The following is a 13,841-nucleotide window of genomic DNA, read 5'->3' as shown; positions in this document are numbered from 1 at the left end:
GCAATTTTGTTCTGTTTTAATGCACAAGGGATAGAAGGGAGAGAGTCGCTGTCCTAATGATTTGCCTACATTAAACTATAGTACAAAATTTAATATTGTTAATGAAATCACACATGTTAATGCTGTAGATCTTAACTGTAGCAGATTATGCTATCATCAGGAACCCTTAATGCCTTTTAAGCATTCTCCAAGTTGGCTATGATCTTGTAACTTGTGTACTTTAGTCAGTGAAGGAAGTGATCTGACAGGGATGTGACCAGAGAACAAATTTAAAATGCAATATCCCAATGGATAAATGCGACGCGTAGTAGCCAACTGAGCTAAGCAGAGCAGGGACTTCCAACTTCAGTCCCTGAACATTCATTGTCGGTTTGCCCATGAACTAAGTTGATCCACTCAGGAATTCCCAACATTTTGTGCAACCTTATCGTTAGTTATGGACACTGCAGGACCTTTTTGAGGGCTGTGTAGCCATAGTGCAGTATAGGGAGTTGGAGATGCTCTTAACCACAGAGCCTTGTGAAGGGTTAATTGTGGAGGTGTTGCTTTAAAGAGAGTGGTGTGCGCTGGTGCCCAGGATGAGCAGTGTGCTACCTTGCCCGCCCTGATGAGGATGTAGAACTTTTTCTGGGCGTGAGGGAGTTGGCAGTCAGTGCCATCTTGCTCCAGGTGGCACGAGTGATAATGTGGATGACTTGGTAGCACCCACACCCAGGAGCCTGTTTGTCCTGCCTTCAATTTTCCCCTACCCCCAGGAGGGCTTGGAGGTGGAATGAGTGAAGTTGTGCATTCTTCTCCTCTGGCTTGGTGTAGTGCCCAGCTGCATTGTCCAGGAGTGATAATATTGGTAAAGAAATGCAGTGAAGTAACTCGAGAGAGAAATGAAAGAGCCAAGCAGTGTTCCTTCCTTACCTTCTTGTCTCCCAGTGTTCTGCTGAATAGTGCATTGAAAAGACTGCACAGAAGTTTCTTCTGCTTAGCTGTTTTACACCAATGCTTGAACCAATAGATATGCAAATGAGCATACCCACACCACTTCCGTATATCTCATTCTAGAGGCCAGTGACGGATGTAACACTTTTATTAAAGGTGCAACAGCAGTGTAAATCACAGAAAATATTATGGGCCTTTGTTTCAAATTCCAACTTTAAGATGCATTATATATACATATATAAAAATTTTACATTAACATTGTCCGTTCTTTATGACTATATCAGCAGTACCTGATCGCTCATCTTCAGCTGAATATAAAGTAAACACTTTACTGTACAGAATAGGATCTTTCCAAATAAGGCCTTTCCCAGAGGGTTATTATATGCATAAGATGACTGGGCAATGTTCCATATGCTCAGCAACACTAATGTTGGGAATATTGTGCTTTGTTGAGCAGCAGCACACATTTAAGCATTAGAGGGTGAATTTGCACTAGGATTCTCCCAGCGTAACTTCACCAGAGGAGCCACGGTAATCCATGAAAAACTGCATTGTACCATTTTTGAGGTTGCCCTGGCTGTTCTGTCAAGGTTACAGTGGATGAGTGGGAATTGATCTCATATCTATTTGGGAGTTTTACTGGTACAATAGATTGGATTTGTATATAATGAAAAGTGAATGAGCATATATTACAAATTTTAAAAATAATAAATTTCTTATTCTCCAAGATGCGTACTAAGTATCAACACCAAGCCCTTCTACATCAGAGATTTCATGGGTTACTGCAGGGATAAGCTCACTCTGGGGTGCTCCAAAAGCACACCTTGCCACCATTCCTATAATTTTTCTTACTTCCTCAGTTTCAGTGAGTTAAAATAGCGAGGGATGAGCTGACCAGTCTTTTCTCGCTTTTGACTTTAATGTTCTGCACGAGTGTGTTACTTTAATTTTGTAACCCCATCCTTATGGTCTAAGCGAGACTGCCAAATTAAGGACAAGTTGTACTGTGGACTCATGCTAGTGCAGACTACCTCCAACTTATTTCACTTGGAATCCTTGCAACTGAGAGCAAAAGAAATCCTTCACCCACGCATCCGAGCCGCATTCAAACTCTGCTCCCAGAGGATAGCGTTTAACTCATTGCACCAGCCATCCAGCTTTAGCACGCCTTGGCCAGGAATTTCCTCGGAGCTTCTCCCACTCTGCCGCCATAACTTTGCCATAGGTGCGTCGGAAACCTCACTTACGTTCACAAACGGAAGTTTCAGCTGTACATCCGGCAAAGTTACGGCAACAGAGAGAGCAGCTGGGAGGAAATTCCCGACCACAGTGATTTAAGTGCAACACGTTGGCTCCTGTATGCAAAAGAAAATGATTTCATCCAAAATATTGGAATTCAGTACTTTCAATCAGATGTACGTTTATCTTCTGGATTCCAACTTATTAGGAGGACATCGCTACTGTTTTAGTTTCCTAGACAGCTGAGAAATGCACATCCTGAAGAAAAAAATGTCACCATTACATTGCTGTGGTCTTCGCTGGGTTAGGTGGCATGGTTTGTGTCCAAGAGTAATTGGATACGAATATTCTCAATGACAATTCTGACATTTAGCATGACACGGCACACCATTGACACGGCAATGGCATCCTCCACTGGTGTCACCTCTCCCCTGAAACGGTAAAATGGAAAGTCAGCGAAATCTACACATTGACTAAACAAATAGTCATCCTTAGTACATTTTCTAATTCTACCACTATTTCAATTTTTTTTCATCCCTATTTTCCAATTGGTTCCTTTATTTTAATGCTCCAGTAGAATTCACCTTACTGAGAAGGGTTAGATGAAGCAGGGTGGGAGGAGGCCCGCGTAGACCTGGCATAGACCAGTTGGGCCGAATGGCCTGTCTCTGTGCTGGAAATTCCATGTAAAAACTTAGACATCATACCTTAGCTCCCCAGCGAGGTCCCTTTGTCACCCAGCAAATTTCAGTTCTACACATAGTGCAACAAATCCAATCGCAGCCATCCTTTTTCTGTACCACAATCTTGCATTTAGGACAATGCATGGCCTCCCCGCTATGCAGCAGTGCCTATAAGGAAAATAATCACACAATTAGAACTCCAATAACTAATGTCCGCACCCATTAGGACGGCCTCAACCGGGATCTTGGATTCATGTCATGCTACACGTAACCCCACCAGCGGAAAAAAAAGTTATCTGTTTTTAATACAACTGGACATTCTTTCGGGTCTCTTTCTCTATCTGTCCGTGTAATCTGACCCACTGTGTATTCAGTATACTGGGATGTAATGTTTTCCATGGCTAACCTGTCTGAACACCAACGACACCTTTGATTGCTGTGATCGCCTCCCAGCCTAATATATGCTATGCTTCACTCACTCACTCACCTGACGAAGGAGGTAAACTCCGAAAGCTTGTGATTTTCAAATAAAACTGTTGGACTATAACCTGGTGTTGTAAGATTCCTTACATAACGTTCAACTGGTTCAATCCCAGGATCATGGGATTTTGACGAGAAGGATGCTTTTGGTCAAAGGAGAAGTCAAGTGCTGACTAGATCTTAGAGCTTAAAAACTGGAATTTGAAAAAAAAAATGGATTCAAGAGAGGAGCTGAATCATAACTCAGCTTTCTCCACACACTCTTGTTTTTGGATAAATTTTTATGTTGGCTCTGGGAAATGGAACCTGTTCCCATTTTGGGCACCCAGCAGCAGCATCAAGCATTCCGAGTGCAGGTGTAGCACAATCAGCTATTGGCTCAAAATGTTTTACTCTGTTCCTGAATCCCAAAAGAGCATCCCCTACTACACTAGTATGACATTTCAGTTTCCTACACCAGCTGCTCTGCGATACCTCAAAACAAGATTGCCATATTAGGGGCAGATTTTATTCTGTGGGCCCACGCGGGGATAGATAGAGGAGATGTGAAGCCCAAAGTATGGGCCGGATTCAAGCCCAGGCACTGCAGTTTGTCGCTGTATTTTTCTGTAAGTCCTCTGGATATTTTCCAGTGTACATTCAGAGGTGAAAGCAGACCAGTGAAATTTCTAGGATGGCAGAAGTTGCCAAAAAGTCAAAAAAACAAAATCTGATTAATCAAGTGGATAAATTACCAAATGGTGTGGCCCTCAGCCATAGAGACTGAAAAGGTCTAGGCTTAATCTTGATCTCTGTTGAGTTAGCTGATAATGTTCCTCTTGAGTTTTTCCCCCCCGCATCAACTTGGGGACCCAAAACCCATAATTTTAAGATTATTCTTAGTCAAAAAAAAAATACAAAAGTCCTTCACCGTGAGCATCTCAGCAGTCTGCTTTGCAGCTTGGTTATTCTCGGCTCGAATTTTGAGATCATCCTGATACTGCTTACAGTCCATGCCTTCGTGTATAGCCTGTGTTGAGGGGCAGAAAAGATTTTTTTTTAAATAATGCAGATTTTGATCTCATTTTTCATCACTAGCTTTTTGCTGTTTTTTTTTTAATGAATTCTACATTATAGTTCCAAAAATGAATAGCTCAAACCCTCTAATTTACTATAGAATAAAATATGGAATTATAAATTTTTCCCCTTTTCCCAAGGGTTTTTGTTCTGTACTATGATGTCAGCCTTGGCTCAGTTGGTAGCATTCTCACCTCTGGGACAGAAGGTTATGGGTTCAAGTCCCACTCCAGAGACTTGAGCACAAAATCTAGGCTGACAATCCAGTACAATACTGAGGGAGTGCTGCACTATTTGAGGTGCAGTCTTTCGGATGAGATGTTAAACCGAGGTCCTGTCTGCCCTCGCAGGTGGATGTAAAAGATCCCATGGCACTATTTCGAAGAAGAGTAGGGGAGTTCTCCTTTATGGGTAATATTTATCCCTCAACCATCATCACTTAAATGGATTGTCTGGTCATTATCACATTGCTGTTCGTGGGAGCTTGCTGTGCGCAAATTGGCTGCTGCGTTTCCTACATTGCAACAGTGACTACACTTCAAAAAACGTACTTCATTGGCTGTAAAGCGCTTTGGGATGTCCTGCGGTCATGAAAGGTGCTATATAAATGCAAGTCTTTCTTTTACGATCGTACTAGTGGGAATAATGCGGGAGATGGAGCGGACGTCCAGCAATAACAAGAAGTTTTACTGCATTGAGAAGTTAATTCCCATTTGCAAATCACTTTCCCACTGCTCTGTGTCTCTGTGCAATATTTAATTTTCTGGCTGTGAGGCTGATCAGATGATTTATTGTCATGCTTTTGCAAATGCTATTTGAGGAAGGTGTCCAAAAGAGCAGCACAGACCATTGACCATTTCCTACTCTCCCCCCCCCCCCCCCCTCCCCCCTCCCCCCTCCCCCAATTCCCTGATGATCAGGACCTGTTTCCAGGGCCCCTCTAGATCTGTAGATACCACTTTGTAACCAGTCTGTAAGAGGTGTGCATAAGCAACCTGGAGTGGCTCGGTCTTCCCCCTCTCCCCATGAAACGGCTGTCCCAGCTGCACACGCGACCTCTCGTCTATGAATTGACAAATGCTTTACAGTGGCTGGAATTGTCTTTGATAAGCTATGAAAACTGCTCTAAGGAAGCAAAGAAAGAACTTGAATTTATATAACGTCTTTCACGACTTCAGGACATCCCAAAGTGCTTTACAGCCAATTAAGCACCTTTGAAGTGTATTCAAAGAATGGTCATGGGGTGCGAAAGGGTGGATAAGGAAGACAGGCCTAGTCTGAGACTCTGATCAAGATCCAGAAGCAGAGGCTGTGGATGCTTTGGAACAAGCTGTTCAAGGAGGATGATGAGTTTTGAAGTAATGAGGAACGGCTGCCTTGGAGTCACACAGCGTTTACTGCAAAATTGGAATAGACAGGAAATGTATAACATCCAGCTCAAACATAAGTATCTTTGGCAAATGATGGAATGGGTGCAAACTGGGAAAAGACCATCTGGATGATCAAAGTTGAGATGACGGGACTGACTGTGGACAAATCTTAATGAAAGAGTGAAAGCAGGCAAACGTTGGAGGAGTTGGCTGAGGGGAATATTCAAAGGGCAAGTCTTGTGTCATCTGTGGCCATCTGTTTATGGCTATTGACTGACTATTACAGTTGGAGTGAAATAACTCCTCTAAAGAGGTTGTGAATCCCAAGATTAAAAAAAAATACATCTGGCTAAATTTTGTGGTGTCTCTGGCAAGCACGTGCACTACATGCGCACTCAATCGCAGATAACAGATCTCATGGTACCTCGGAAGATCTGATCATTTAAATATTACTCATACGTTCCCTGTGGATGGGGCTTTGTGCAGGGAGTGTAGTTGCTGCAGGAGGGAGTATCTGACACAGCAGCAAATTTAAAAGCCTGTTGCTATGCCTTAAATAGGAATTGGCCAACGTAAAATTGGCATAACAACTGAGCTGCCAAATTTGGAGGAAAGAAACAGAGGGACATGGCTGAAGGAAGTGTGAGCAGCCAGAGCAAACAGAGGGCTGCTTCCTTTACAGATTGGGGGACCTGCAGAGAATGCTGCAGGAGGTGCAGCAAAGTAGGGTTGCTACATTTGAATCTTGAGGGGCATCCTCGTCAAAAGGTTGCAGCAAGGTGTGCGTTAGACACGTTCACTCAGCAGGTTAGTGTGGTGTCCCTGGTGAGAAAGAGGGCCACTAAAGAGGCACAAGAAATTTTCCACCTTCAGAAAGTTTACCAAAGTGAGCATATCCAGGCGTCTAGTTGTGTCAACTGTGGCTTACTACAACAAGCACCGTCACCACAAACTGCTGCACACTGACTTTGCTTGCATCAGTTTCTCATTTGGAAAGCCCAGCCGTACACTATCACGGGACCCATATTGATGTCTGACACACCTTGCATCTTTCAAGGAAACCTTCTAATGTTGTAGCTCACTTAAGAGAAAACTTGATGCCCATCACAAGAGGTAGCACAGCTGAGCCCAATCCTGTCCTCAACTGATGTCTACATACAAAGACTTGCAGCAGGGACCACTGGTTGAGATCAGCTAATTCAGGCAGATTAAAGACCTGCCCGATTTGTATGGCTGAGCTAGTCACTCGATTAAACCCTCCCCCCTGCCACAGCAGCAGAAGACCCTTGTGTTCGTCTATATAGGAACAGGAGTAGACCATCGAGCCCCTCGAGCCTGTTTCGCCATTCTATTAGATCATGGCTGATCTAATAAGACTTAAACTCCATTTACCCACCTTTGCTCCATATCCCTGGATACCCTCACTGAACTAAACTCTATCATTCTCAGTCTTGAAAAGTTCAATTGACTCAGCATCCACAGCCTTTTGCGGAGTGTTCCAGATTTCCACTACCCTTTGTGTGAACCTCCAATCTGTTCCCACCCAGATATTTACCCAGCTCCTTTTTGAAGGTTCAGCTCTCCCAAGTCATACTTACCTTGCACAACAGGCAGTTCTTCTTCTCACAGAGGGGACAGTGAAACTCATTGACATCATCTTCGTAGATGCACCAGCCCTTGCAGTCAGGCACCTTACAGTGATAGCTGTTCTCACTGCGATTCTCAGCAATCGCTAAACTTTTGTCCAAGTAGCTGCGATACTCTTTCTCTGTGAGGAGCTGTGAAGCAACACAAGAAAGGCGGAATAATAATTAGGTGGCCAACAGTATCAAAGGTCAGTGTAGAAATTAAGAGATTTTAAAAAAAAATAAAGATGAACTTGCAGGGTTTGGTGATGCTCCTCTGAAGCGCCTTGGGACGCTTTGCTACGTTAAAGGCACTATATAAATGCAAGTTGTTGTTTAAATTTGAAAAAAAGTGTACGAATCTCAGTTAAAATGAGAAAAACAGTGAAATATCACAATGCCAGCCTAATTTGGATTCTCAGGCAGTGAGTGGAGGGAGGAGGAAATAAATGAATGCGTTAAAAAAAGTTATAGGGTGAATCTATTTCTATAAAACGCCTCGCAGCGAAGGATTACATAGCAGGGTTGGCAGAAGCCTGGATGTAGGTTGTCCACCTGCTTCTCTTGGCAGAGAACTGGCGCACAAACTGAAAAAGGGAAGGAAATAAAGAGGCCGATCTCACTGTAAACCCACTCCCCACGTGGAGCCATCGGAATTTTCTGGGCGCTTAACTGCACGCAGAATTTTTTTTTAATGAAACCCAAGTCTGACGAATGGAGACGTGCGAGACCAGCCCAGTGACAATTCTCCATTTGATTCTTTGCTCCCCGTAGGAGATGCCTGGCCATCACTCCCTACATCTGCATGCTTGGGTCCGGGAACATTCCAAGTGAAGAACTGATCCCAAGCCCCATCATTGTAGCACACTGGGGAGTGCTGCTCCAATACATTGTTCCATCATACCACCAAAAAATTTTTTAAAAAGAAACTAATGACCCAGTGATGGCTCAGGTGGTTGAGTTAAACAATATCCAAGTCATACAAACCAGACAGGTCCTGGGTTCAATCCCCTGGGCTGTGCTGACTCAGCTGATCTTAGGGTGGCAGTAGTGGCTCTTTGATTGGCCTCAGCACCCTTGAGTTAGGGAGGGGAAAAACCAGCTGCAAATGCACATGTGTGCATGTTGGGTGAAGACGGAATCAAGCTCAATTGTGAGGCCCTCACTTCACTGGCAGCATTGTCTAGATTTACACATGATGAATGGCCATTTGGGCAAGGCACTGGAGGTGCCCAGGGAACCATATCCTAATTGGGAAAAGAGGCAGAAGTGGTGGGGTGGGGGGGAAAGATTTGGTGGAAAAGGATGAAAGTTGGAAGGAACGAGGCTGAATTTGGATTTTATTTGTAAAAATAAATGAATAAAAAGACACCAGCCCTAATTTTAACTTGGTGTGCGTTCGGGGAGGGTGGGGTATGAGGTGGGAGGGAAACCCCCCACCCACGGACACCTTGGCGTGAGGCTCGGGCCATTTTAACTTCTGGGCCTCGTTTATATTTCTCCGCCCTGTCTCCCACCTGAAGCTGGCGGGAATGAGAAACCGGGCGGGCAGGCAGGCGGCTGACACCGCCGGAGACCAAGGGGGACGGTCCCCAGCGAGGTGACTGTGGAGGCGAGTCCAGGCCAATCACGGCCGGAGGAAAGGGACGGATAGCATGGAGGAGACGAGGCTCCAGGATTCCTTGTTGATCCGGAAGAATGTTAAAAAAAAAAATCTTCTGGCCCGATGCTGATGGCCACCAGCGTTGCCATGCGGGCCTCCCGATACCGATAGTTAAAATGGCGCGCAGGTCCCTGAGATGTCATCAGGATGAGCCTTCGCCGTTTAAATTAAGCCCCCGACCCTCTGAGGCGTGCAGCCTTCCTGTGCCTGATTTCTTGTTAATTAAGATGGTGGAAGGAGAGAACCACTCCCCCCCCCCCCAACCCCACACCGTTCCCGCCAAGTGGGGGTGATTTAAAGAAACCCTACCCAAATTTGTGGTGATTTGATTCCTCTCATTTCTGATGTAAAGTACGAGGAATTGGAGATGAAGATAACTCACATGTTTTATCTCGCGTTCAAGAATTTTGCTTCTGCAGGAATAATTTTCATCCATGTAAGGGCATGTCACATCGGCTTCAGCGCTGTTTAGGATTGTTCCCTTCAGACAGTCTCTGAAAACATCAATATTTATTTATTTAATTAAAATATATCCCTCAATTTCCCATTCGAGGCTTTACAACCCCCCCACCCACGCCCCCTCAGTTCACTCTGCTTCAATAAAAGTCTTCCCATTGACAAGGTTGGCAGCCAACTTGTTTGTAAACCATTGAGTGCTGCTCTTATACCAGCCTCTAAGAGGCCCAGCACTATGCCATGTTGACCAGCCAGTTCATTCTTCTTTCTCCCTGGCAATGGGGATAAGGAAGTGTATCTCACTTCAAATCAGCTGACTAAGATTTGTTACTCAACACGCTGGTAAACTGACAGGACAAACCCTCATCAACTATGCCCAGAATAGAACGCCAATCCTACTTTCATAGCATTGCCACCCTCCTTTTGTCAAAATGTGGGTCACCAGACGCTGCATTCTTTCCAGCCTTTGGCCCTCCAAAGACAGGGTGGCAAATACTTCTATAATGTAATAAAGAAGGAATGCCTCCTTCCTGGTGTATGATCTGACTGACAGGCCAGAAAGGTAAGCTCCTCACAGGCCTTTGTCAATTGCCCTCTGTAACTGGCTGATAAGACAGAGAGAGAGAAACTCCCTCCTTCCCTTTTGAAAAAGTGCTGGTGTCAGCCATGGCTCAGTGGTAACACTCTCGCCTCTGAGTCAGAAGTTCATGGGTTCAAGTCTCGCTCCAGAGACTTGAGCACATAATCCAGGCTGACAACAACAACTCGCGTTTATATAGTGTCTTTAACATAGTAAAAGGTCCCAAGGCGCTTGAATACAGTGCTGTCAAAGGTCACTGTCAGTTTTTCGGATGAGATGTCTGGAAGCAGAATTCCATGTGTCTGGAGCAACAATACAGTACAACCTCCCCTCCACCTCCAGGGTTTCTGGAATAATTGCTACCTGTTGCATGTTTCTTAACTTCACCCTGAAAAGAGGCCTGAGCACGCAGCTTGATGACCAGCATGACAAAGTCATGGCAAAGTGAGAGGGTGAAAATGTCAATGAGGAGTAAAACTGGTACCTCCGAGTCATCAAGGCAGATTGGTGTACAGGGTACGAATTCCAGATTGCTTCCATAGAATGCCATTTCTTAAAGGGCAAACCACATCTGCCAACTAACTGTGCCCAAACTGCCTTGCCCTACATGTTTGTACCCTGTTCTTCAGATACCATTTATTGCCATCTTGCATCTCGTGGTCTGTCAAACTGATTTTTCTCACTCTTAACACCCAAGCTACTACAATGTGGTGAATAATCAGCCATCTTTACCTTCCCCTTTTAGCTGCTTAATTGGCACTTAATTTTAGTGGACAGCTGATTTTACAGTTCTGGTCACCCTATTATAGAAAGGATATTATTAAACTAGAAAGAGTGCAGAAAAGATTTACTAGGATGCTGCCGGGACTTGATGGTTTGACTTACAGGGAGAGGTTAGATAGACTGGGACTTTTTTCCCTGGAGAGTAGGAGGTTTAGGGGTGATCTTATAGAAGTCTATAAAATAATGAGGGGCATAGATAAGGTAGATAGTCAAAATCTTTTCCCAAAGGTGGGGGAGTCTATGACGAGGGGGCATAGATTTAAGGTGAGAGGGGAGAGATACAAAGGGGTCCAGAGGGGCAATTTTTTCACTCAAAGGGTGGTGAGTGTCTGGAACGAGCTGCCAGAGGCAGTAGTAGAGGCGGGTACAATTTTGTCTTTTAAAAAGCATTTGGACAGTTACATGGGTAAGATGGATATAGAGGGATATGGGCCAAGTGCAGGCAACTGGGACTAGCTTAGTGGTATAAACTGGGCGACATGGACATGTTGGGCCGAAGGGCCTGTTTCCATGTTGTAAACTTCTATGATTCTATGATTCTATAAATAAATGTTGTGCAAAACATGATCGTTCCTGAGTTGCTGGGACAATGGAAATGCCATACCTTGGAAGGCAACCAGTCAGGTCTGCAAGATGTAAGGTTTGCTAGATATCCTGGAGTTTTGCTTCATTTACTTTGGGGACGAGGAGAAGCTCTGCAGAACTTTTCTTCAGGCGACCAGAGCTTAGGAACTGCGGTTCATGTACTAATCAGGGGGTTAATTGTGGGTTACTAAAAGCCTTTGGAAGAATTCTAGCCAGCTGTTTTACACGTGTCTTTGTTGTTATCAGTCTATGGGCTAAAATCTAGGCATTCTCTATGGGCCAAGCCATGAGAAAGGAGCAGCACTAAATCCTGTAAAATCAGCTGTCCACTAAAATTAAGTGCCAACCGCTTTACCCTTATTTCTCACTCATTTTTATTTTAGAGGGAGTGAGAGATTGAGGAAGATTGCCATTGTTTCACATCGAAGTACTGGGTCATACTGTCAAACTGTATGTTCATAGAATGATATAGCACAGATGGAGGGCATTCGAAAGAGCTATCCAATTGGTCCCACTTCCCTGCCCTTTCCCCATAGCCCCACAATTTTTTCCGCTGCAAGAATTTTTCCAATTCCCTTTCGAAAGTTATTGTTGAATCTGCTTCCGCCATCCTTGCAGGCAATGAATTCCAGATCATAACTACTTGCTGAATAAAACATTTCTCTCTCATCCCTGGTACCATTCTAGTCAATCTCCCCTGCACCTTCTCTAAGGCCTTGACATCTTTCCTAAAATGCGGTGCCCAGAATTGAACACAGTATTTCAGCTGGGGCCTAACTAGTGATTTATAAAGGTTTATCATAACTTCCTTGCTTTTGTACTCCATGCCTCTGTTTATAAAGCCAAGAATCCTATATGCTCTTTTAACAGCCTTCTCAACTTGTCCTGTAACCTTCAAAGATTTGTACATATATCCCCCAGGTTTCTCTGTTCCTGCACCCCCTTTAAAATGGTACCATTTAGTTTATATTGCCTCTCCTCGTTCTTCCTACCAAAATGCATCACTTCACACTTCTCTGCGTTAAATTGCATCTGCCATGTGTCTGCCCATTTCACCAGTCTGTCTATGTCCTCCTGAAGTCTGTTACTATCCTCCTCATTGTTTACTACATTTCCGAATTTCATGTCATCTGCAAACTTTGAAATTATGCCCTGTATACTCAAGTCCAGGTCATTAATATATATCAAAAAGAGCAGTGGCCCTAAAGCTGACCCCTGGGGAACACCACTGTATACTTCCCTCCAGTCTGAAAAACAACCATTCACAACTACTCTCTGCTTTCTGTCCCTCAGCCAATTTCATATCTACACTGCCACTGCCCCTTTAATCCCATGGGCTTCAATTTTTCTAACAAGTCTATTATGTGGTACTTCATCAAACGCCTTTTGAAAGTCCATATACACAACACCAACCGCTTTACCCTCATCAACCCTCTCTGTTACTTCATCAAGAACTCAATCAAGTTAGTGAAGCATGATTTGGCTTTAATAAATCCATGCTGGCTGTCATTTATTAACCCATATTTTTCCAAGTGACAATTAATTTTGTCTCACATTATTATCTCTAAAAATTTCTCCACCACCGACATTAGGCTGACTGGCCTGTAGTTTCCGGGTTTATCCCTTTCCCCTGTTTTGAACAGGAGTGGTAATATTTGCAACCCTCCAGTCCTCTGGCACTGCTCCCATATCTAAGGAGGATTGGAAGATTGTGGCCAGAGCCTCTGCACTTTCCACCCTTACTTCTCTCAGTAACCTAGGATGCATCCCATCTGGACGGGCTGACATTTCTACTTTGACCTCTGCCAATTTTTTTAATACCTCCCCTTTATCTATTTTTATCCTATCCAATTTCTCTACTACCCCCTCCTTTACTGTGACATTGGCAGCATCCTCTTCTTTAGTGAAGACCAATGCAAAGTACTCATTTAGTACCTTTGCCATGCCCTCCGCCTCTACAAGAAGATCTCCTTTTTGGTCCCTAATTGAACCTACCCTTCCTTTGACTACCCTTTTACTATTTATATGTTTTATAAAAGACTTTTGAGTTCCCTTTTTATGTTACCCACTAATGTTGCAGCTACCTCCACAATTTCCCTCTCCATCTCCTACTATGCAATGAAAAAGTTGCATCTTTAGACCTACTTGCAGAAGGCATGTAAACACTCTCGAAGAGTAACGCCTTCACCACGCTCCAAGGTGATTAAACAGACTGGGCACTCAAAGTCCTCCTCAGTCGATATCAGGTTCTGGTCATCTGTTTCCAACAGAAGTTGGTAATTCTGTTGCCGCTCCAGTACCATGGACTATTTGAAAAACAAAAATAATTTGCCTCGGGTTACTGAATCTATTTATTATCAAAAGTCTTAACCTTTGTGTGAATATGTA

The 13,841-nt window shown here is 44.0% G+C and overlaps 1 protein-coding gene across 2 annotated transcripts in view; it reads right to left on the bottom strand.

Annotated features, from left to right (window-relative positions):
• Nucleotides 1-1,063: 1,063 nt before the first annotated feature.
• Nucleotides 1,064-13,841, bottom strand: part of LOC137335125 (ranBP-type and C3HC4-type zinc finger-containing protein 1-like) — a 28,756-nt gene continuing 15,978 nt past the window's right edge. For both annotated transcript variants that reach the window (XM_068000247.1, XM_068000248.1), the window contains exons 5-10: nucleotides 13,599-13,759; nucleotides 9,432-9,543; nucleotides 7,360-7,539; nucleotides 4,246-4,344; nucleotides 2,880-3,023; nucleotides 1,064-2,603 (exon numbers count right to left, since the gene is read on the bottom strand). In XM_068000247.1, coding sequence (XP_067856348.1) covers nucleotides 2,523-2,603; nucleotides 2,880-3,023; nucleotides 4,246-4,344; nucleotides 7,360-7,539; nucleotides 9,432-9,543; nucleotides 13,599-13,759 — 777 coding nt within the window. In that variant the 3' untranslated portion in view covers nucleotides 1,064-2,522. The remainder of the gene's footprint in view (nucleotides 2,604-2,879; nucleotides 3,024-4,245; nucleotides 4,345-7,359; nucleotides 7,540-9,431; nucleotides 9,544-13,598; nucleotides 13,760-13,841) is intronic.

The sequence above is a fragment of the Heptranchias perlo genome, chromosome 19 (assembly GCF_035084215.1).
Source record: "Heptranchias perlo isolate sHepPer1 chromosome 19, sHepPer1.hap1, whole genome shotgun sequence".
NCBI classification, from domain to species: Eukaryota; Metazoa; Chordata; class Chondrichthyes; order Hexanchiformes; family Hexanchidae; genus Heptranchias; species Heptranchias perlo.
The sequence above is the reverse complement of the archived record's forward strand: the minus strand, read 5'-3'. Positions and strand labels throughout refer to the sequence as shown.